The 25,652-nt window shown below is 39.7% G+C and overlaps 1 protein-coding gene and 1 long non-coding RNA gene across 5 annotated transcripts in view; both read right to left on the reverse strand.

The window, feature by feature from the left end:
• Positions 1–47: 47 nt before the first annotated feature.
• Positions 48–3,758, reverse strand: LOC127143245 (uncharacterized). Its single transcript, XR_007814536.1, has 4 exons — positions 3,579–3,758; positions 2,363–2,424; positions 987–1,350; positions 48–745 (listed from the first exon to the last, which is right to left on the reverse strand). It is a non-coding gene; the product is annotated as an uncharacterized LOC127143245 (long non-coding RNA).
• Positions 3,759–6,530: 2,772 nt separating this feature from the next.
• Positions 6,531–25,652, reverse strand: part of LOC108897048 (protein Dok-7) — a 31,947-nt gene continuing 12,825 nt past the window's right edge. The window contains exons 6-13 of one of the 4 annotated variants that reach the window (XM_018696439.2): positions 23,814–23,912; positions 22,646–23,448; positions 20,270–20,318; positions 19,477–20,073; positions 17,822–17,910; positions 16,189–16,258; positions 11,038–11,175; positions 6,531–8,567 (exon numbers count right to left, since the gene is read on the reverse strand). In XM_018696439.2, the coding sequence (XP_018551955.1) occupies positions 8,431–8,567; positions 11,038–11,175; positions 16,189–16,258; positions 17,822–17,910; positions 19,477–20,073; positions 20,270–20,318; positions 22,646–23,448; positions 23,814–23,912 (1,982 nt within the window). In that variant the 3' untranslated portion in view covers positions 6,531–8,430. Of the gene's footprint in view, positions 8,568–11,013; positions 11,176–16,188; positions 16,259–17,821; positions 17,911–19,476; positions 20,074–20,269; positions 20,319–22,645; positions 23,449–23,813; positions 23,913–25,652 lie in introns of all 4 variants that reach the window. The other 3 variants (XM_018696438.2, XM_018696437.2, XM_018696441.2) reach the window with 3 other exon arrangements.

The raw sequence follows: 25,652 nt of genomic DNA on the forward strand, positions 1-25,652 counted from the left end.
GATCGTGGATGATGTCGTGGACAAAGTGGTGACACCTGGAGGAAATCAAAGAGAAACATACAAAGGAAAATGATCAATACATTACTACCTATTCCTCATCAACAGTTTAACCATGAAAACACAGATAAATATTCAACTTTACAATTGAACCACAACATTTAAAATACATTACAGGGCTTTTTCAGAAAATGAAATACTGATATACTGAATACTGACCATAGACAATTGAATGTCAGTGCTCTGTGTTGGACAGTTGATGTAACGCTGTGAATTACCTGGAGGCCTCTGTCCTCGTCTCAAAGAACTTCATCATCGTACGAAGTCTCTCTGTGATCGTGGGCGACATCTCTGTGATCGTGGACAATGTCTCTGTGATCGCGGACAATGTCTCTGAGATTATGGACAAAGTCTCTGCGATCATGGACAATGTCTTTGTGATCGTGGACGATGTCTCTGAGATCATAGACGCTGTCTCTCTGACCATCGACAAATGTCTCCATGATCGCGGGCAGTGCCGTCAAATCGGTGACCCCCGTCTCCGCCGATTCTATCGCAAGGTCTCTACGAAGCATGGGACAATGTCTCTGATCATGGACAACGCCTCTCTCGTCTTTGACAAGGTCTCTGCGATCATGGACAACATCTCTGATCGTGGACGATGTCTCCCTCATCCTCAACAATGTCTCTCCAATCATGGACCATGTCTCAGCGATCGTGGATGATGTCGTGGACAAAGTGGTGACACCTGGAGGAAATCAAAGAGAAACATACAAAGGAAAATGATCAATACATTACTACCTAATTCCTCATCAACAGTTTAACCATGAAAACACAGATAAATATTCAACTTTACAATTGAACCACAACATTTAAAATACATTACAGGGCTTTTTCAGAAAATGAAATACTGATATACTGAATACTGACCATAGACAATTGAATGTCAGTGCTCTGTGTTGGACAGTTGATGTAACGCTGTGAATTACCTGGAGGCCTCTGTCCTGGTCTCAAAGAACTTCATCATCGTACGAAGTCTCTCTGTGATCGTGGGCGACATCTCTGTGATCGTGGACAATGTCTCTGTGATCGCGGACAATGTCTCTGAGATTATGGACAAAGTCTCTGCGATCATGGACAATGTCTTTGTGATCGTGGTCAATGTCTCTGAGATTATGGACAAGGTCTCTGTGATCATCGACAATGTCTATCTGATCGAAGGCGATGCCTTCAAATCGGGGACCCCCGTCACCACCGATTCTTGTGCAGGTCTTTGCGAGTCATGGACAAAGTCTCTAATCGTGGACGACATCTTGGCGAGCCTGAACAATGTTGTGGACGAAGTGGGGACACCTGGAGGAAATCAAAGAGAAACATACAAAGGAAAATGATCAATACACTAGTAAAGTAAAATTATTAATAATTGTTTGTCTATCAATCACAAAGCAATCGTGTATGGTACTGTGAATTGCACAACAATAAAAAGTTAAGGAAATGTGTGAATGCAGGATTTTAACTTGTGTGGTTTATTATACTTCAGTAAAAAGTCTAAAAAGACCATAGACGGTTACATACAGAATCATTATTTCACATTTCAACCTTCTTCTTATCAATACATATTTAAAATGTCTTTGTTTTGTGTTGTTTTTGTTTAATGAATAACAATCAAATTTACAAAGGTATTAGCAGCTTATGTGAAAGCTGTCGTTATATACTGTAAAGATATTTTTAGAATCACCCTCTGACCAACATTTAAAATTAACACACTTATGAACAACTCACACCAATATTTTATTTGTAGAACTGATATTGTTTTGTATGGAGTAGTCTAGTGTGTCTAGCACATACACATAATTAAGAATTCCTGATCATGTACAATCAAACTGAAATTAAAACATATTTTTAACAATCCAAGCTTGTGCATTTGTTGGTACTCATGTGTTTGCTATTGTTTGGAGAGAAGGTGAGGAGAGTTGCTGTGAAATCGTCCACAAAACATCTACAACAAATCTGATACATTTTTTTTAACCAAGAATGCCAAATATTTCCTTCTAGTCAAAGGCTTCAGGGGTGAGAATTTAATAGTTTTCTTTGTCATATGATGAATAGTAAATACTGTTGATTAAGCAAAACAAGAAAATATCACCTTGAGCTCTGAGCAATTACAGGTAGTACTTTTATCCTATTTAATAAACACGATTAATCAGTTCTTACTATATTCAGTACTAAATTCATTAAATAACAAAGTTTGAGTTGGGATTTGCCCAGTGACACTACAAGAAAAAACTGAAAGCGAGTGCTGACATTAATAATTCAGCTCATCAACATATATTTTTCAGATTGGGTAAATGTTTTGGACACATACCTGTTGGTCTGTAAGGTGATGTTGGTGTTTCTGTCCAGGCTGCAGCAGCTGAACAAGTCAACCTGGAAAACACAAGTACAACACTTGAAACACTGATTAACTAATACAAAATAGTGATGGAAACTTTTTACCACTAAAACTCACACAATGTATAACAGCACGACAGTGAAAACACTATGGCCTTGACAATTACAAATAAAACATGACTGACCTAAAAGAGAAAAGTGGTGTAGAGAAGATCTGAAAGCATCATTTTGACTTTAAAAGCTCAGATTTTGGTGTAATGATTTCTAACTGTCATCCCATCTCATATGCTGTGGAGGGGCACAGAGTCAGAATGTAGTTTTCAAGCCTTTAACACCAAACTGTGCTCAATCAAGCATCAAGTCCAAACAAATAAATGACTAATCACAAGAGGTGGGACGGGATCTCGCAATATTAAAACTAAGACAGTATCCAGCTGCAACGAGCATATCCCAGGAAATTATGGTGCGTTCCAGTTATACTTAAAAGTCGGAATGTCTAAGCTCCTAGTCAACTGGAACACCCCATGAAGTTTGATTTCCAACTCGGAAAGTCGGAGAAAACCCACCAACCAAGACATAAGCATCAAAGATGGCTGCTACTCACAACAACAGCAGTGAACACGCTGCTAACTTTACTACTTATAGCAGTTCTGTCATAGTAGTTTCACATTAAATCAGTCATACACATAGTACTGTTCCGTTTTTTTCTGTGGGCATGTTGCTACGTTGTTTGTAAAGCGTTGTTATCAACTGGTATTGCTATTGTTCATGGTTTAATGTTGTTGTTTTTTCCTGAAAATCTAATGTTAATAACTGAGGTGTTCTTCAGCTGGAGTGCAGATTTGTGTTGAATGTGTACTCCACAAAGAGATAAAGAAGCTGCTGACCATAAGTGGATGTAGAATAACCAAGTAAAAAACAATGATGCAATAAGACCACAAATAGAAACGAAATGATCACAACGACAAAATAGATCGCTATAAACCGAGTTAAAATTAGCAGGGTCGAACACAATGTGACAAAGAGATGCAAAATGTTGGCAAAGTGACTGTAAACAATTACAACGGAGATTTTAACAGACTATCGAGTGCTTGAGTTTTCACCCGTCCACGTTGCGGGTTGCGGGTCCACAACTCATGCTAACGCAAATGCTAACGCTAGCCGTTAGCTAGTTCGCTCCTTAGCCTTACCTTTGCACTGCAGGTGTGTTCAGCCTCCAGCCTCACTCGTGTTCGACAAAAAAGCTGCTTCAACGCTTGTTTTAGCATCCAGGCTTCTTCGGTAAATAAGTTTTCACACAGTTCTGACAAACCGAGGCAGCGGATCAGACGCCGGCCTTAATCTGTTTCCCGACTTGTTTCTCCACCTGTCTGAGCTCCTCCCAGAAGGTCATGACGTAGCCAATGACAACACACGCAAGCCAACAACGGCAGAAAATTGGTCAGCTGACTCTATTCTGCCTGGCAACCGCCTATGATCGCTCTTATATATTATTATCTTGCCCTTGCGCAGAGACATTAATGACATGTAAAAGATGAAGTTATGTTTATTTGACATACAGATACAGCTACACAGAGCACCCAGTGAGGCCCAACCGTTACACTTATCTGAACAAACAATACTGTATTTAATGTTCTTGAGGATGTATTAATGCAGTTTGTAGCAGGATTTTCTTGGGTGGTTCTTGTGTGCTGTTGCCTGAAAATAATCCTTCCTCGCGGTTCCTGGATAATATATGAAATTAAGTCTTTATTTGCTCTGAGTTATATGAAAGGAGCGGCGAGATCAGTGATGAAATACCAAAAAGCAGAGGGGGAAAAATGACCTTGCATGAATAATTAAACAGATTGAGTTGTTTGAATTTGTTTTCTGTCAAGTAAGTATAAGACTGACAAAGCAAAGCAGACAGTTTGATTTGCAAGTACCAATTACTTATTCAGTAGATGTAATTTTCTTAGAGGCGGAGAAGGAGATTTCAGATAATTGAACCTGCACAAAGAAGAGAACTGCATGACCCTGGATTTTTATACCCAGTCTCTACAGCCATAGTTCTTTGAACCCATTGTCCAGTGGCAAGAAAACTTATCTGAACCCTTTTAGAATTACCTGGATTTCTGCGTTAATTTGTCATAACATGTATCTCCAATCTGGTTTCACTGATTGCACTCCAGTTAGCTTTTGCTCATAGTCTTGGGGCTCATATATTTTTTCCAGGCTAGACTGTGAACATTTGCATGATGTATTCAATAAGAACAATGCAATATTTTTTGTAATAGATACAACAGCTCGTGTTTGTTCATAATTGTAACTTAGATGAAGATCTGACTATATTTTGGGACATATGCAGATAATTCTGAAGGGTTTAAAGAATCGAGTTTCTGACTTCCAAATTACAAAGCTGCTGTCTGTCTAACTAGTCAGGTAGTGCACTATTGTTTCCTCAAGCCTTTGGCTATTTGCATTTGGTGTTGGACAAAATTAACTGATTTGGTAAGATTCAAACCTGAGATCTTTAGATTATGCGGCAGAGGTCTGTTAGCCTGAGCTAATCAGACTGATGCTCAATAGCTTTTTCTTCTTGTAGCCCTTAATTGTTTACATTACATGTTGGAATTCAGAAATCTCTGCACCTTGTAGGATTTGATTCTGTGACCTCTGAAATACAAGTTATCTTGAGTTTCTGAGGTTTCTCTTGTAGCCTTTAAATGTTTACAACAGGTTTTGGAATTCAAACTTTACTGCACCAGGCAAGATTTGAACTGACAACCTCTGGACTACAAAGTAGACACCTATCAGCCTGAGCCAATTCTTTATTCGAGCCTTTGGGTGTTTGCATTTGGTTTTCATCTTCAAAATTAATCGCAAGAATCTAACTCGTGTCCTTATTTTATTTATTTTTTTATGATTCTTATGTTTTATGAAAATGTTGTCGACTTTTGACCTTCATGTAATGCTGTCTGCTGCTATCCTTTGTTCTGGCATATTACCAGTTCTTGGAACGTGGATATCGTTCACATTAAAAGACTAAAAGTCTTTAATGAGTCAAAATTCAAGTCCTGTCTCACAAGTCCTCGTTTTGGTGACTTAAGACTCATACAAGTCCAAGTCTCAAGTCGCCAGCTCTGGCAGACAGATGGTAGCCCTGAATTAGACCTAAAGACTAAAACCCCAGAAGAACTAAACTGCTGTTTCTGTCATTTAAAACAAGCACTGCAATTGCACACAAGCTGTCTGTGGCTTTGCATAGCTCTCATTAAGCTACTGCCACCAATTCCTCAATGGCATTAACATTAATTTATTTATATCAATATTTGACAGACAATTATGCTTTATTTGTCTGTTCTCTCCAGCTAAATTTAATGAGTAAATGAGTTTCAGAGAAACTCATGCTGCACCGTATGGTTTCGTTCCAGGTCAGTGAAGTTAACGTCCACAGTACGAGTGACTGTGTGACAAGTCAATTTGAATTATGTCTCTCTGGGAGTTGGCAGACTATACATCACCATCTTGAAAATATGTGGAGTAGGAACAATCCTTATTAATAGTCCCTCTGTGTGAAAGCTTTTAATTTGGACCTTTTACTGGCTGGACTGAGGCACACTGTGAAAATAACGTTCAAAATCCACTGTTTATCTTCCAAAGCTCTCACATGGCCAAGCTGGCGCTCCCAGATCGTTTCCTGCAAAGATGTTTCGACTGCAGATCCAAACTGAGTCTCTGCCAGCCAACACTGGTCCTGTTGCCCCGTCCATACAGACTCTGAAGCTGAGACACAAATACTGTGAGCAAATAAGACTCCACCATGGAGCAGTGTCAGAGCATTATTTCTCAATCAATGCTTCTCTAACACAGTTTCAACAATTACAGACTTAACAAAGGTAATATTTGTGTTCGATTCCACAGGTGTTTATTATGTCCACCAACAGGACAAGAAAAATGTTCTGTAAAAGGTAAGGATTGTTGTGATATTCCTCCTGCGTTGAAGGTCATTAGATATAGATTTGCTCTCAAGTCTAAATGAACGTAACCCCAGTAAACTTTTGTTTAAGATGAAATGACGATATTGAGTTTAGAAATTTCATCTCTGCTCCATTAAACAAACCGATAATATCATATATAATGATGAAATGTTTGACAACACAAAAATAACCAAGTACATTTATTGTTGTTGTGCGTTTGTTTTCTTCTAAATATTTAGTCAACACATGCAGATGTTTAATACAGCCACCAGAGGGCGTCTAACATCAGACAGCCACTTAATGGAATAACAATTGATTCATAATTTAAAGGCAAAATAAGAAATAGTTATTAACTGGTGAATATAATAACCTTTTTATTACAGTTTTTTACTTTGAGCGTTATAGTGTGTTAAATGCATGTTTAATTAATTTCTAATAGCTTTTTAAGATAATTTGATGATATTTAAAAATAATAAAAGTCACACTAGTCATAAGTCACTAAATGTCACATATTTTTGTTGTGATTAGTGTTAACTGCCTTCATATTGTGCATCAGTCTACATTAAAAAATGTTCGACCACAGTGTTGAATGAAAACATGATAATTTATAAGGCTACTTTATATATTATATTATGGTACTAAACCGGTTTACAACTGTACATGGGGGGATCCGACTCTAGAAAACCTGAACACACAGCAGTAGTTAATGTTATAAATAATTCACAAGAAAAATAGTTTACAAGAAAAAATAGCGCCTTACATCTTTACTGTACATACATTATGTCTTCACATGTATATTTTACAATATACAATCCACGTGACCTAAATAGAAAGAAAATCTATTTACAGATATCAAAATAAAATGAAGAGTACGAGACAAAAACAATATATTGGCTAAGATGAGCAGCTCTACACAACACAAACCAAATTATGTTTTTATAATTGCAGCTTCAGTAAAAATGTCTAGGTGCACTCACACAATAAGGAATACTAATAAAAAGGATGAGATTTTAACCACTTAAGTGAGTTCATAAAAAAAACAAACTTTTCAAATACTTAATTTTGAAATGAAATGAAAGTCGGTTTGGGAGACATCTGTTGTTTATGGGATTTTCTCTCTGTATTGCATTATTTATGAAGACTTTTTCCACAGTAAATCCCAGTCTAAATGAACTGTGAAGCAGAACAAAACACAGCATTGAGATTCTGTTCATATGATAAACACAAATTCATTAGTTACACCCAGGCAAACAAAAGTCGCCATGCGCAATGGAAGTATTATGCAGAGCCATTATTTAGCCTGCCCTAACCTATATAAACATTGATCTTTTAACAGTGAACTAGCCTGAAATGTGCAGCATTCTGAGTAAGACTGAATAAGAAGGTTTTACTACATCAGAATATACTGAAAAGAGTTTTGTGCAGCTATATGTGGAATTACTGATCACTGAGGAATAAATAAGTTTGAACTCCTTGTCAGAATAAACAGCATCTCTGATTCCTTTGCCGCCACCCTTCCTCTGTTCTCCCAAACAAGGACAAAAACAGCATACTGAATGTTATTAGGGATGGCCCGAGGGAGCTGTGAAATGCCTCTGCTCTGGGGGTTTATCAGGACCGGTGACTCAACTCAAGACTGGCACATCTTCCTCCAAGTTTGCCTGAGGCTCCGGCGCTGACATAATGCTATTTAATGAGATGCCTGAGTCCACAAAGGAGACCAAGATTGAAATGTTGCTCCTGATTCTGTGCCAGGCTGTTCCAAGGAGGCTCCATCTTTCAGCTTACAGCTTTGTGAATACAGAAACAAGTCTGAATCTAAGAAAATGAACACTGCTCAGATGACATTTGCTGGGATTTGGGTATATGCTGACTGGCTGAAGCAACCTCCAGAAAAACAAATCTGCATTCAAAAGATGGAACAGAACAGAGAAGGAAACCTACAGCGAATCTCAGAGGATCTTTTTGGAACAGTCAGAACTTAAATAAACCCCTCCAAGCTATATTTCTTTACAGTTTGATGTGGTGGGCCGGTCTTATGCAGAAACATCCTCCTGAGATCAACAGTTCAGTGATGAAGAAGTCAATGTGGCGTCCCCTTTCTTCTCAGCTCCAGAGTGTGCAGGCCCTCCTGCCGTCCCAGGGCATGCTGCGTGCCAACTTTGTGGGCTGTCTCTGTGGCAGTGATGTCAATTTGCGCGTATTTGGTGGAACTCTTCCCTATCAAGACACAAGAACACAAGAACAGATCTTCTTTTAACTTGAAATACTTCATAGAAAGTCTACTATTTGAATATTCATCACTGGAAGGCTCCACACTTTCTCTTTTGGCTTGCTATGATAAAGTTAGCTGGTTGTAGCAGCGAATAGAACAGAAATAAACCCAGTGTCTCCAAGAATGAAGAAAGCGCGACATGCTCATCTTTTTCTTTGACATTCGTGGGGTTGTGCTCTGTAAATTCGATGCCCGGGGTTAGAGTGTCATTGTCAACTTCTACTATGCTGTTCTGAGGTGTCTGAGGGAGAACCTTCAGCACAAACGACCTGAACTAAGACAATTGTTGCTCCCCACACGCCATACTCGCTGGATTTGCTTCCTGCCACTGCTTCTGTTCTCAAAAATAAAATTTGAGCTTAAGGGCAGCTGTTTTGACAGTGGAGGAGATATAGTGCACATCTGTAGTGCTGGAAATGCTCTCAGAACGGAACTTTCAGGGAGCGTTCAAAGCATGGCAGATGCGTTGTTTCGCTGCACAGTGAAGGGTAAGGCGGCCAAATTTGAATCAGGTATGGGTTTTGCTTGTTATAGGCACAGTCTCTGAACTTTTCGATCGCACCTCGCTAGTGCGTCTCCCAAAACGTCAAACTATTCCTTTGTTTTAGAAAATAAAGGACATTCTTGTCTGAGTTGACAGCAGAGACACTGCTGAATCATCTTCAAAAAAAATCCTGAATTTTGACAACTGATGAACGTCCAAACAAACATGACAGCAGAGGGTTCAGAGTGAAGTGGATCTCTGCCCTTCCTGCCAACTCAACTGCTTGAGGTATGACTGAGCGTCATCGCACAAAGCAGAACAATATGCAAATGATTCAGCTGAAGCTTTTAAAATTCCCCTCATGCACTGTCTTTCATATGCACGTCACTAGCATCTCTATAATTTGGTGCCCATCCTTGTGTGAAAATCAAATATGCAAGACGTCAGGGTTTAATCACAGTAGCATATGAATGAATATCTCTAACATGTGCATCAAGGTATTGTTGCCTCCTGCTTGAATTATGTAAAGTCAAGGAAATCAAAACCAGCTCCTTACAACACATTAATAGTCCCTGGAGGAGGATCCCATTAGAGCCAGTGAATTCACAGCTGTGATCTGAATGCCCTGTGACCCCCTTTCAGTGGCGAGACAGGACACCCCCCACCTCCCAGGTGACAGATTAATGAGCCTGCATGCCGGGATATAAACTGTATTGCTGACATTAGATATTAACCTCTCTCATGTCAGAGCTCGAGCAGTCCTCGTATTCCTGAGGCCAATGACGCTAATAGCCGACTTGTCTGTCAATTACAGCTCACTGCCGCGTCTCCAGTGACAAGGACTCAGCTGTCTTTTATTGTGGTGAGACGAAATCAGCTCAATCGTTTGGGAGCGATTCCTGTAACTCTAACAACGTAAAATGGAATTACAGAGCAATCTTGTTTCTAGAGCGACTCTTCCTCCTCGTTTGATATTGACATGCTGGTTTATCTGAAGTTGGCTCTTCCATATCTGTCCGCAGGATTTGAACAGAAAATGTTTTTAAGAAGAATATTGCCTTTACACAGTGCTGTGCAGATCAGAACATAAGCACAAATAAGAAAACCTTGTACACAGTGTGAACAAAGGCAAATTTTCTTTTAAATTCAAACCTTAACATTAAATATTTGCTATGTCTAATTTACTTAAGATCACCATTAGGAATTCATGAGAATCTCTAATGCTGATTACAAGTGCTCGGGTACATACATGTATACATTTTAATCATTGCATAAATCTGTGTAGGGGAACAGTGCATGATTGTATGGTAAGCAGGATATAATAATGGTGTCTAAAAATAGCAAGGAGGTATTGTGTGAACATTTGTGCGATGGCAACCAGTATGAATCAAGAAAAAAAAAAAAAAATGGTGGAATTATCAGAGGATATATGCAATAATATATATTTTAGTATTAACTGGTCTCTCAATGTAAACAGTTGCCTCAGGCTGTCTTAACAGTGTTACATCATCTACTGTAGGTTTTAATATTCTCTAATATCTCAGTGACTGACATCCCCTTGACTGCCTCATGTATTCATCATGGACCACTCCTCTTTAGAAAGATGTTAGTTTACTTTTTAGGATTGTTGCGTTCCAGTGTTGAATCGTTAAAATAATCACAGATAATCACTAATAATAATAATCATTAAATGATTTTATGAAGCATGTTGTACAAAAGTAACAACATATTTTTCTCCACATGTGGAGTTTGCCACCCTGACTGCTGAACATGGCCGCTGTCTGAATAAGGTAAAAGTCTGGACTGTTTATACAGTGATTCAGAGCAGATCATTGGAGCTTTAGAGACAAAGTGTTTGGAGATCAGCCATTTCATTTATCAGGAGGTTACTTCATACACTTCCTTACTCTGAGTCCCTCGGGTGCTGGTACCTGGCTCCTGCAGCTCGAGTTCCATGTAGTTGAGCTGCTTCTTGGATGTGGGACTGACAGGAATATTCACATATGTCACACCCTCGCTGCAAGGCCTCTCAGGAAGTGATGCCTCAGGGGGGAAAACGAACACTGCCCCTGACAAGACAAAACAGAACTGTGTTAATTTAGCTCAGGTGGACTTTTGTTCATTTGGATCTGTGAAGATTTTTTTTAGGTGTGAACACTCAAGCTATTTTTAATCAACACAAAATGCCAGCTTATTTGACACAGGATTTGTTTTTTGTCATTATGACCTTAATTAAAAGATAATAATAATGAAGACGATAAGGCTGGTGTTATTTTAACACTTTGTCATTATGACCTTAATCAAAAGCTGGAAGATTTCCCCTCCAGGCTGAGCAACTCTTGAGGCTCATATTAATTAGAGTCATTCAAATAAAAGCATCTGCAATAAAGCAACACTATTGTTTCAACAGTAGAGTACAGAGGCAGATAGGGGATCAGCACTAACACTAGAACACAGTGTATCCCACTGAATAGCCCTTTTCCCCCCAGAGGCAAATTATGCATAATTAGCTAAGAGGCCCCAGAGATACATTATGAGATACATTATAGTCATTTTGAGCTTTGGGGTAGCAAAACTCTAACTTAGTGCCCTTTTAATTAAACCATCAAGCTGTTTTGTCAATTCATCATGCTACTGAAAACTGTGTGCAGAGCTCCACTTCTAATATCCAGTTCTTTGAAAACCTTCTGGTGAGTTTACTGACTGAAATGTTATGTTATATATGATATATGACATGACAGAATGCAAACAAATGGCAAGATATTTTTAAAAAGCAAGTCTACAGCCCAATATATTTTTGCTTCTGTATTAAAAACACTTTGCAAACAATCAAAAATCCAGACAATCCCTTTCATTCTTTAAATATTTGCTACACAAACAGAGCTACAGACCACAAACTCAACTGTGATGTATTTACAAACCATTGGCAAATTTCTTTATTTAAGATTAGTAAACCGCTGTTAAAAAATATAAACATTTCTGCAACATGTACTGAAAATCAGGCCGTTTTTAACAGACTGAATATACTTTAACTCTGAACTGATGCTGAAGACAAGCAGTATTATATTCTGGGTTAAAAGCAATAATACCTTAAGAATCTTACAGTTGATCAAACAGTGCAGTCAGCAGAAAAAGGTGTCAAGTAAAACTAACAAGAAATGTCGCCTCAACCCATAGCTTTTCCTGTCAAACACTCAAATTATAGCCACAGTGTTGCCTAAAGTGCCTCGTCCATGTAATTTATTGTACTTGATAAATGGTTTCCAGTGGCAACAGGAAGCCCCTGTCGGCTTTACCTGTCATAAACCTAAAAGCCACCCAGGATAAAGAGGCACAGAGGGGAGTTCACTGCTGGATGCATAAATGCTGTTTAGCGCAATATCTCACTGATAAAGAATCAGAGCAACCATATAAATTATGTGCATGTTTGAGCTCTGACATGCATCGTCCAATACATATTTTTATGCCTGTGCGTATGACACCAGCAAAGATAGCTACAACCTTCAATAACAGGGAGAATGTACACTCAAGGATATCTGGGGAATCTGCGTAACTCAAAGATTAAAGCCTGTGTATAATCAGGTACTCAGTGTTAGGTACCAAAAAAATAAACCAGGCACGGTGATCACACAAAGATACATTTTTATTACTATGTAAAGGACCAAATATAATCAAAATGATTTCAAACAGAATCCATGTAGCTTGCCATGCTACTACAGTTAAATATCCAAACTAAAACCAGATCCATAAATCAGTTGAGTTTCTTATCTTAAGTGTTTGTTAATGTTTCATGTATATGCTGTATCATAATCAGATTCTTATGATGCTGAAATCTGCTTCAAAAATAAAGCATCAGCTGAGATTTAATATAAAACCAGTCTTTACCTAATTAACAAGGTCACACTGATTCATTTATCCAAAGCTGTGAGATTTTACACTCCACATACAGTTAAGTGGACTCCTCTCAAGCACATTAGCAAAAACTGACGTGCAAACAATCTGAGTAAGAGCTCAGGCTCCTACTCAGATACTCCTCTTGAGCACCAGCATCTCATAACAAAACAAAGCTGATGTATAGTATGTGATGTTTGAAGATTAAAGAGAATATTTGGATCACAGAAAACAGACTTTATTGCTACGTTTTCTGCCATGTGTTAAATGATGATCAGCAGAGGGCATTCACAACTACAGACACTAATGAGGTAACACTAAAGATCTTTAGAAAACAGTTGTTATGATACACCTCTAACAGTAAATGAATTTATTCCTAAGAGTACAGACACTGTAGTGTCAGAATCATATAGTAAAACTATAAAACGCTGCCTAAAATACAACCATATTTTAATCTTTACAACAGCTGTGGTATAATTACACTTTTATGTAGACACACTGCTGTAAATTTAGTTCTGATGCTGGGTAATATCTAACATTTGGGTACAAAAAACATTCCCCCTGCTATTGACTCTTCCTAAATGGCAGCAGCAGTGGCCATTACTCACGGCTCAGAAGCATGAACCCCAGGAGACACACACACAATCAGTGAGAGGCCATTAGACGCCAGCAGAGTCTCCATGGGTGCAGCCTTTGGCAATGTCTAAGAGGCCTGATACCTAATTGATCAGACATCAAGCAGCCCTTTCCAAAGTGCGGTGTTTTATAATGGTTGCCATTACAACAATGGGTCTGCCCACAGCACTAAGGCTAGGGGACTTTTCCATAATACACTTTGCCAAGCCTCTGGGGGACATGTTAGAGGCAATACCTGGCTGAGCTTAGTGACCCAAACTCAACAAAGCCAACTGCTTTTTGAGGGAAACATGGGTGTAATGACAGCTGTGTCTTCAGGGTAAGAGACCTGCTCCAGCTGGTTTTCCACCTTTCAGCAGACAGACATTAAGCTGTGATATGGAGGTGAAAACATGTCTGACTGAACCCAAAGTGACTCTGCTCAAAATTTGAGACACATATTGCTTCTGCAACACTTTTAAGTCTAAATTTACGCAATGTCATGTTTTCACTTCAGCTAAAAGAGTACATACTAGAAAACCATTGTATAAACAGAAAACTGTCAAACCTGCTTTTGAAATGGTACAAAATGCCAAAAGTTCTTTGCCATATATTTTTCTTAGACCTGCCATCCACCCCCGCACCCCCAGGGGCTTCACTAGAACACTATCCCATCATCCATGCAAGAGGCCAGACCAAAGCAGGAGTCCCTACTGTAAAGACAAGACAAAGGTAATAATCCCTCACTGGCTTCCCAGTTGAAATGTTGTTTGTTAAAATGCACCACTGCCAGGGACTGAACCCAGATCAATACAGTGTTATCCACATTGCAGCCACCAAATCCCTACATGTTGACAGTTTGAAGATACCATATTGTTTACCCCAATGATGTGCAGCAGCAACCACAGCCAAAACTTTTCAGAAATTTTTTTTTTTTGTTCTGAATATATCATAGCTGTCAGCCCTGTGACAGACCAGTGACCTGTCCGGGGTACTGGGATTGGCCTCTACCCTCCCCCACAACCCTTGAAAGGATGAGCAGTATAGCAAAAGGATGGATGGATATAGCGCTATGATTCACCAAGTACTCATCGTATAATCCCACATACCTCAAAATGTATACTGGACTGTCTGATACAGAACACGACCAAGGTTTTATTAGACCCATCTTGGACAGAATCACATGCAATGAACCTGAAAAACTGCAAAAACCTTCATGCCTACACTCTGGGTACCTGTATGAATATGGCACCAAAATAAGTCAATATAACATCATCAATCTTAACTGCTTATGGCACTGGTTTATGAAATCAGGAGCTGAAGCTGTTTTAATATGAAGTTTAACAACACTATAACATCACATGAACATTTTGTTCCAGGTGCCATCAAGGCTGCATCATCACGTAAACCTGAGCCGCTGGACTGGGCCACGTCCTGCACGTCTCCGTCCATTAACTGCCTGCTGAGGCAAGATGATGGGAAAGATGACATGGGAGCCGAGTCGTGTGTGTAGGTACATGAACATGACTGATGGGTTTGGTGCCACATTGTGACAGCTGCTGGGACTGTGCAGAGCAGGTGTGCATTAGACTGAGGGCATGTTTCTGGGTGCGGGATGTTTAAGTGGCCAAACGTCCCCTGACAACTGTCCTCTCACCTCACATCAGGGCAGGTATTCTGTCACGCATCACCGCGCTCTCTGTATGGTTACATATCTGTGTGTTTTCTCTTGACACAATTGGCTCTTATGTAACTCAAGTTTACAAGGTTACATAAAATGCAGATGAAGAAGGTGAACATTCACTCTGCAGTGAGCCCTTCACTACGCAATGAAAAGGTGAGGTCGCTGACTCGAGTCTTTTACTCTAAATTACATTAATGGCAACACAGATTACATGTGACTCATACCTGTATGTGCTTTACAGGTCCATGTGTGATTCATCTCTGACAATCACAGAAATTTAGGGATTTATCGCTCAGAAAAAAACAGATGCTTAGTTCCAAAATTTAAATATAATGATAATACATTAAGGCTATACATATAGGGCTATATTCATATAACAGCATTACTCATTTTCAACTATATGAAGCACTGTGCATACCATGTTGAGGCAGCCACTTCATGGAAAATGTCACAGTCCATTACCCTGAATAATGTTAAGTAAACATAATGTGTGTGGTGTACGTGTCCGTTCCTAACATTGTCCTCATGGATGTTATGCCTCGCCTGCTATTTCAGACTCTGAATAAGCCTCATTTTATTTATATCAATTCATGCACACCAGGCAACAGGTGATGCGTTTGTAGCAGCGTTCATTCAGGTGTATGAGTCATCAATTCAATTCACTTTCCGTAAGTGGGTCCTGGTTATTGTAAGAAGCCTGGGTAATGCACGGCTGAAAACATTCAGAGCACTTAAAAGAAAAAAAAAAAAATCTTAAATGGTCCATTGAGAAAAATTTGAATCCATTTGTGCAGCTGGAGACAACAACCTGTACATGTTTGACTGGCTTGTTTGAAAAGTAGAAGAAGAACTTTCATATGTTGCTTTATGTTGTGATGTCCGTCTCACTCACCCTCAGCTTCTTGAAGGAACCTCTGCTGACCACAGCTTCCCATTAACTCATACTTGCTTTTTTCTTCTGCCTGAAAGACACACAGACAGTAACCACAGTTGATTATAGTTTACAGTGACTGACTGTACCCAGCGCATAAATTCATTACATAAGAAGTGTGACGGGGACTTTCTCCCCAACAGCTCGGTGGACATGTCAGGAGTATTTATAGACAGAGGCTGATATTCAGGATTTAACTCAGAGCTCAGGGCTATGTCTTACATGTGGAAACACTGTCTGCCGTGCCTCATCATTATGGAAGGATGGCCATGCCTTTCAAACTGCAGCCCCATAATCTCTGATTCCAGACAGCCACTGTAAGCACAGCTATTGTGGAGTGAAAATTGGTGGTGGAGTGAAGCCATATTGCTTTCACTCTCGCTGAGAGGCCGCTGCCCGCACTGTGCATATAAAGAGGGATTCCTTAATGGCACCATCATGACAATCAGATATAAAGAGCCCAGTGCATAAAAGAGGATATCTGTAAAGAATAGTTGGAACACTTTTTGCAGAGGAAATTTGGACAGAGTCAGGCTAGTCAAAGCTGACCTGAAGGTCGGTTTATAGTTGACGCAAGGCGAAGAATCCTGTGTCTTTCTTTAACTTCCGTAATGTTGTCCCCACTCTCGACAAACTCCACCAGCATCAGAAACATGAACAAGCACAAGCAACCAATCACAGTTCTTTCTGTCCTCATGTGGTATCTCCATTGATGCCATAGCCCTGATGTCTAGATACATTTTTTGTACGTTGGCTATGGTGTAACCTTGGTGCCTGAGTATGTACCCACCAGAGGTATGACACAGTCCCTTAATACAGACGTATAAATCCAGTTTAAGCTATATGCTAAGCTAAGTCTCCTGACTGTTCCAGTCCAAAAGATCATAATAACTTAGGTAAGCCTATATAAAACTAATGCGGTCAACAACAACAACAGGTCTACAAATACCCTTACCTTTATGAAGGAGGGAAAACTCTCCTCTTCAAACACCAACACAGTTCAACAGCACCACAAACTACAGCCTCCAAAATGGCCACAAAATTGAATTACACCTCCATATAACAATATAAACTAGCAACTGAGTGCACTGCTGAGGACATATTGTTCAACCCCACTGCACTGCTGCCTGACGTGCCTCATGGCTGAATGAACACCTCTGAGAACAATGTGTCTCATCAAACACACTATATCTGTAATAAGCTGAAGCTGAAGCTAAGATTATGAGGAAAATAGTACATAAAGTACACAGCCTGAGGACATCACGGAAATATTACAGACTTTCTTATTCTTTATTCCAAATTACTCATGGGATAACTTACTGGATAAGACTTTTTCAGAATGACAAAATGCTGAATGTTTCTCTTGTTCAATTACAGACATTACTCTTGTGGCTCTTGCACTCAAGCTCCTTTAAAAAAATAACACACATGAGCTGTTATTCCTTCTGTATAATCCCAATCAATTGGTATTCCTGTGATATCAGACATTTCCGCAAAAATGTTTAGCTGAACTCAGAGCACAATGAGTTACACAGTCAAAATGTGTGAGCAGTTGATAGCATAAAGCGGATTAGAGAGTTTTGGATTGGCCTACCTCGGAGTTTCTCTCCGGCGCCCGACTCTCCATGATCTCATAAGCAGGATCAGCTCTGCGTCTTTCCTCTTTGCTATTAAGTCTTTTGTCTGGTGGAAGAGAAAAATATAGGGTGTTTTAAATATACATGAAACAAAACTGAATTGCCAGTGGAGAAAATAATCCCCACACTGTGGTTTTAATATCCATTTTGTGAATCAAAGCACACAAAGGGCTCTCTGGGTAAAAATGAATGAATTCCTGCAAATCTAGTGATGGGAACAAACAGTGGATTGATTTATGATTGATGCATTGTGAGATGCACAATATCACAAACTATTACACATGGGGAAATAGCATTCTCTGCTGCCTGGTGTTGGGAATAATTGATGTATTAATGGATAATGTAAAAGGGACAGACATCAAAGTTTGCATGCTGGAGAAGGGATTCAACATGCTGCAGATGGTTTAGTGTCATTTCCTTCCCTATGCAAATGAAAAACCTGATCTAAATCCTAAAATCTAACCATCGTTGATCACTGATACTTTCAGTTTTACAGTGTAGAAAGCCTCATATTAAAGCGTACAATCAGCAAACAACATAATCTGACAATTAGCTTATTGCAGATATAGTGACATTAATGTTACAGCCCTACTGGTGGTGGATTTTTAAGGTCAGATTACTGACACTGAAAAAAAAAAAGGTTCTGTCTTCTCTTACCACAATTTGAGATTGTTGATGTTTGTATATGTTTCTTCCGTTTCTTTGTTTAAGGAACTGAGACATCAGTGTGTACTGAGCAGGACGTTTTACAGACTCTGACAGACTATGTAACAGTGACATCATTTCTAAATTACCACAAACAATTTTTTGATAAAATTTGTTGTTACTTATAAGCCAACATATATACAGATACAAAACATCTAAAATAAGTTCATATCAGCCAGTACATGGACCCAGCCAATTTATCAGTCTGACTGTAATTGGCACATATGACTTTTCCAAATTACCAATTTTAAGGGATCCGTATAAAAATTATTTAAAAAAATAAAAGAGAATGGAAAGCAGCACACTCATAACCACAGTGCATTTACTTAAACTTATACACACTGACGCCTCTTTTTTTAGGAAATAAAATTTAGCAAATACATATCATTAAGAGATTGTTTAGTATCACTTTTAAATAAAGCAACTTACATGATTTACAAATGCTAGATCCTCTAACAGCTGTTCAGTCCAAGGGTGTTTTAACTATCTTGAAACCCAAAAGTCGATCCTATTAAGGGCTTATAACTAACCTATATTATTTATTAGATGGTACCAAAGTTTGTGATCTTTAAAAATCCACCATCAGTCAGTTTGTAGTAGAGCCGGTATATCCTTTATGATTTTATAAAGTTTGCAGTAACTTCAACTCTTTCTTCTTCTTTTCAGAGGTCTCAAAGAACTCAGCTGTACAAGCAACACAACAAACAAGAAACAAGAAACATCGCAGAGTGTGAAGAAAAAATAAGTACTTGATCAAATGAGAGAGGCCAGGAAGAGAGTTTGTTTTTTTATTGATGACAAGGAGGAGGAATCGAAAAGAAAGAAAGAGCCATTTCAAAGGACCGAAGAGGAAAAGGACACCAAAGGAATTGCAGAAGCTTTGTTATCAGTTGAAGAGGCCTCTTACCTTCACTGGTCACTGAGCGCCCATTCATCTCCTCATACTGACACTGCCCATCCACACTCTGCGATCCATCACTGCGAGCTTGATGGAGCAGTTCCTCATTAACAGCTACTTCATGTTCTTGCCTTTTCTTCAGGTGCAGCCCAAATGGAGAGGAGTGCAAAGTGGAAATGTTTCTGTTGCGGTACATTTCAGCAGGTATGACCCGGGGAGGAGGGTGGCAGTGCTCTCGGAGACATTTGAGACAGTTTTCATAAATGACAGCTCTTCTGTCTTGCTGTGAGTCTTGTAGTGGTACACAGGTACCAGTCGGTGCCAGTCTGAGCTCATTTCCAAAAGCAGGGCTCATTGACTCATACAAATTCAGTCTGTTTATCTTTGCCTCTGGCTGCCTATCTGCAGTTGGAAAGCCTAGCAGATCAGCTAAGAGACTGGCTAATTTCTCTCTTCCTTTTTTTGGCAGCGGAGAATCCTCACTCGTCCAGTGGATGCTTCCAGAGCCAGGAGAGGCCCGGGATTTCTCCAGAATTTTCTTCACTGTCATACTGTATTCACTGGCAGTGCTGGGTCTGCATGGTGATTTGTCAACACTTTGATCTGCTGGATTGAAAATATGATGTTCTGGAAGCAGCAACCCCTTCGACACACTTGAACTGATTTCTATCCCAAATCAAGTCAGCAAGCTGTGGCTGCTGCATCACTGGTTCGTCCAAACATGCATCAAATCTGTTCATGCATGCAGAAGAAAATGCATGCAGTTTGAATAGGATTTGAATAGGTAGCTGATTACACTTACCTGGCATGGCAGCTGTCACTGAACCACTTGCAGGGATGCACGATGTTCCCTGTGAAATGAGAAAAAAAATAAACTGGTTAGATTCTTTACACAAATTGGTTTGAGTGGTTTTGTGTGAAATTTAATAAACAACAGTGATAAAAAATCTGAGCCTGGTGTTGAAAAAGCTGCCAATGATCTAAATTTTCAGTCTCATAAATTGTGCACAAAATGGGTCGAAAATATACAGTTTCATTTCTAAAAAAAAGGCTAAATAATACTAGAACAGCTGTGCAGTGTGGTTCTGGGTGACAGTTACTACAACAGGAATAAATCATGCATTTGTTAGGGGCTACTTTCAGCTGTGGATGAATACACATTTAGTATTTACAGCAGCAGGACAATGTTGCGGTACATTTCAGCAGTTTTTGACTCAAAATAAACATCAGTGCCAATGTTCACTTCAATTTACGTTTCAAATTATGTGAGATGTTGCGTCGGTGAGTGCTCTCAATGTCATACTCCAACTTCCACTTTGATTTTTCTCGCAGGATTGAAGTTTAAGTCTGATGACACCTGTATTATGGCAATTATAGTGTAATTAACTATGATAACGTATTCTCTTTATAGATAAATAAAAAATGTGAAATGACATGTATTTAGTTATGGTTTTGTTTTGAACCAGCCCTTTCACTGTGAGCTAATAAACACTACAGGGGTGGATTGTGTTGCTCAGGCTGAGGGTGATAAATGCCCTCCCACGCTGCTCCTGCCTGATCCATCAGCTTCTAGCCAATAACTCATGTTTAATTTAGTTCACTGAGGACTCACTGAAGGGGACGAGAAGAGAAGAGAACACATAATTTATCCAGAAACACATGAAAAAGATAATCAAATGCAATTTGCATTTGAACTAGATGCACTACCAGCAGGTGGAGCTGTAAGGTTAGAGTACCCAATAAAGTGACTGACATGAGTTGACTTAGGTGTTCAGATGATAGGGTTTTCTATAGAAATTTCAATGATATATCAACATTTAAACAAGAACATATTTACTGTAAATCATCACAGGGACCAATAAAAAAAAGACACAGCATTGAAACTGGTACAAATGATGTAACACTACATACCACAGCCTAACAGGATATATCTCAAAATACAACTTTTAAAAAAATAACGTATCTTTCACTATGGTTTGAAAGGAAGGAAGTAAAATCTCAGAGTTCAAACTTCACAAATGTAGATATTTGCTTGTTTTTTAAATGTCTATGATATTAAGCTGAATTAGGGCAACAACTAATGCTTATTTTCATTATCAATTTATCTGCTGATTATTTTCTTGATTAACTGTTGGTCTAAAACTGGCCAGAAAACTGCAAATAATTCCCATTACAACTTTCCAGTGTTCAAGTTTATGTCGTCAAATCTCATTTTGTTCAACTGACAAAGACAATATTCAGTTTAATATGACAGAAGATGAAAAAAAAACAAAACATATTCACTTGTAAGAAGCTAGAACCCTCAAATTGTTGCCATTTTTTCTTGAAACACTATTTACACGATTTATCAATTATCAAAATAGTTGTCAGGTAAATTTCTGTTGATCTACTAGTTGATAAATCAGCATCAACTGTTGCAGCTCCAAACGACAGAGACAATAATAACCAGATTAATCAATGTTGAAAATAATAGTTAGCTGCAGCCCTAAAACTAAGATGAAGAACCAACTACACCTCATAGCTCAGACTGAGAGGGTTTAGCTTAAAAAACGACACATCAAAAGCTCATTTGGCGTCTTTCTTATAAAAACAGGAGTTCAACTTGGATGACGTTCTGTTTAGTGTTTACATGTGCATTTCATTCACTTCCTTGGCTCAGCAGTATAAAGTTAAGCAATAAATAGGAGGTAGAGGTGTAAAAAGAGGAAAACTGCAAGTCACTCACAGCTCACAAGGTCTAAATCTGCTGGATACAATGACAGTGTCAACCTCAACTGGCTGCTGAAATGCTAACTTGTTAGACAGATGGGCCGTGGGACTGTTAGTTGTTTTGACACCAAACGCAGAGCAGCATCACCATCAGCCTGCACGATACCACAAAGGTCATATTGATAGCGAGCCACAGAACAGATGATACAGTGATAAGGCCTTCTGGCACAAGCTGCTACTGCATGACAGCGAGTTATACAACGGAGCAGGTTTGGGAGATCGTTTGAACAGGAAAAAATGTCATTTTTTTCCTGAGTATCAAGGCAAAAGATGGCCAACAAAAATAGAACTACACTTATTTCTCAGAGTAACCAACGTCTGTCTCTGGCAAAAGGAACAAAAAAAGGATTAAAAGGAATATTAAAAGGAAACGTTGTCCAAACACTCATGCAGATATGTTTCTACTTACCTTAAATCCACCACACACTGAGCAGATGGTTACAATGGTTTTGGAGACAGTGAGCGAGCTGCAGATGTGACAGGAGTCAGGATGTTCACTGGAGGGCACCACCTTGTTTTTTTTACTCTCCTCTGAAGGTCCCTGTGAGTGTTCACTCACTGACAGTCTTTCAGTAGTTTCTGAGGAACCCTCACAAGTTGTGGCGCTGCTTTTATCCCCCGTTGCTGACTTTGTTGTGAGGGCTGACGAGGCAGAAGTGTCCTTAGTTGGTGTGGAGGGTTCATTGTCTTTGTCGCCCACATTTCCCTCTTGTAAAACACTCTTAGGAGTGTCATAGAGATACCTGAGTGATGTCGGCACCTGGTACTCATGTCCGGGGGCAGTGGGGCAAGTACAAGGGCTCAGATCTTGAGCCAAGTGGGGAGGCAGGCTGAAAACAGACCCAAAGTCCTCCCCTGGGGTGATATCCAGGCTGCCTGTGTAGGAGGAGAAACTTCCAGAGTAAGAGGAATGGCTCCCGGTGGCGATGCCGCTGTCAGATGAACTCTGTCGTCCAATCTCCTGAAGCTGCCGGGGAGGCTTGGCTGCGGGCCGACTCCCAGCCCCCTGGCTGACTGACAGCTTTTCGATGCTCTGAAGTGCCACTTTGGCGGCCGCGTGGGCGACGTTTTCAGATGGAGCGGAGGCCGGTTCGGTCCAAATGGCCAGCCGGCTGCCGATACTACAGTCTGATTGGCTGGTGTCGGAAGTGTCGGAGGAGCCGGAAATGCTGCGGTCGTCTCCCCCAGCAGACGGGCAGTATGTGGAAGAGGCTGCCAGGAAGGACAACGTTAATAAAACTTTAATGACTTTCATCAACAGAAAACACTGCTTTCATCAATAAAGCATATTACAGCATCATAATATCATTACACTCTCTCATAATATATCACCTGTGGGAGTATCTGCAAACTTAAATCAAATCCAAGTACAACATTATTAAAAGACAATTTATTATTTATACTCTGTGGAGAGGAAGAGGGCTCACTGCAGTGGAAGAGTGATTGTGGCTGCTTTGGGATGATTATGTAATGAAAGACACACATTCAGAGCAGGAAAATGTGTCAAACTTTCAGGTACAGTTTCTCTTGTTTTTCTACCATGGATCTGAGCACAGAATCGCAGTTACATTTTCTACCTGTGCTGCTCCTGTGAGAGAGCATGCTGAGCCGTTTCTCCAGCTCCTGAGCCTCGTGGTTCAGCTTCTCCTCCGAAACGGTCTGACTGGTGCTGGGATCTGTCAGAGAGAGCACCCGGATCGTAAGTTAACCCGCAGCTCGTATCGCAGCCTGGGAAATCAGACCACAATCACAGAGAAATCGCCTCCTTCAGTGGCTGTGAGGCGGTGAGATATGGGATCAAATGTGATGCAGCTGAGTGTTTTTGTACCACGGTAACACAGCTGTGACAACACATTCAGCTACTCCAGGGAAACAAGAGGGGACACTTTAAACCACAAGGGTCTCGCTCACCTTCATGTGACATCATGACAATAAAATTTCAGTGATATGAATAAACAGTAAAACAACAAACACTTTGGCAGGAGCGGTGCACGCTATATTTCCGTCTGTTAGTGTAACAGGCCGCTGGACGGGCAATATGAGGGTCACATAGGGGAACACCTTGCAGCATTCATGCAACACTACAGGGTTTATTAATAGCGCTGCCACATGGCTCGGCTGGTACGCGCTCTGCTGCTGGTGGCTAAAGATTGTCGGTGCTGTGCAAGGATCTAATGTACCTTGGACCACCAAGGTCAACTCTGACACTGAGAGGATCGATTTAAAAATCTATCAGAGCCTGCAATATTAATGTGATAAATGCACCAAACGTCTCTAAATGGTTAAGATCACGTCCTACATGTGGAGTATTGACTTACACTACACAAAGTGTCCTCAAATTTAACAATAATACACTGGGGCAAACTGTCAGAGAGTCTTGCCACTGGTGTCCTTTGTTTCATGTAGTTATAGGTTTCAAATCCTGTCACTACCTGGAAGACAAAGAGCTGTGTGTCCTGGTGTTTACCAAGATGCACATCTTACAATTGTCAAGAGGAACATATTTCCTGAAGATCAAACTGATTTATTCTTTAGGAAATTTAGTCGGTGCGGACAAAACAAAATTACAGAATTTTTCTGTTGAAAGAGATTTAAGAGATTTTTTAAAAGATTTAACATGTTTGTACCATACGTTTAAACTTTACACTTAATCACACCATTATGTTGATTAAAATTTCTTCTTCCCTTTGAACATCTCAAACTAGAAGACTACAGCTCCTTGTCCTACTGTTCATCATCATCAGTAAAACATCAGGAGGTACAAATTCACTGAGCTACCTGCTGACATACAGAAGCAAACAATGCATCTCAAGAATCTAAAGAGATAAGATTTCACAATTTCAAGTAGTTTATCTGGACTAAGATAACTATAAGATAGGAAATGGTGTGTGTACAAGCATTTAAATGTGTATAAATAAATGCTTCATATTTGTAATGATCACACTTCACTCAAGGTTTTTTGTGTCATAATAAAAACTTACTTTTTTCTTAATACGACAAAAAGGGAGGAAACTTTTTTTACTGATGCCAGTTCAGCATTGCTGTAGTGTTTTGGTGGTGGAAGACTGTGTGTGGCATATAAATAAGATTGTGTACCAGCCGCATAGCAAACAATACAAACCAATAAAAGACATGTGTCATGGTTGTATCCAAACAGAGGGAAACAGAGGGTTTTGGGCCAGCGCTTAAAAGCTTTGAAAAACAGCATCTCCACAACCTGCTGCTGTTTGATTATCCGCTAATAGAGATTCAGCGTCATACCTGCTACCTCATATCCCACAGGCACTCCATTTAAACAGGTTTCCCTGCCATTGCCAGTGTGTAGCGCGTAGCATGCCAGCGCCTCTAAATGCAGCGCAGCCAAAAGAGATCAAAAAGGCATGTATCTTGGGTAATACCTGCTTAACTGACAGGTG

This window comes from Lates calcarifer, linkage group LG14 (assembly GCF_001640805.2).
Source record: "Lates calcarifer isolate ASB-BC8 linkage group LG14, TLL_Latcal_v3, whole genome shotgun sequence".
Lineage (NCBI taxonomy): Eukaryota > Metazoa > Chordata > Actinopteri > Centropomidae > Lates > Lates calcarifer.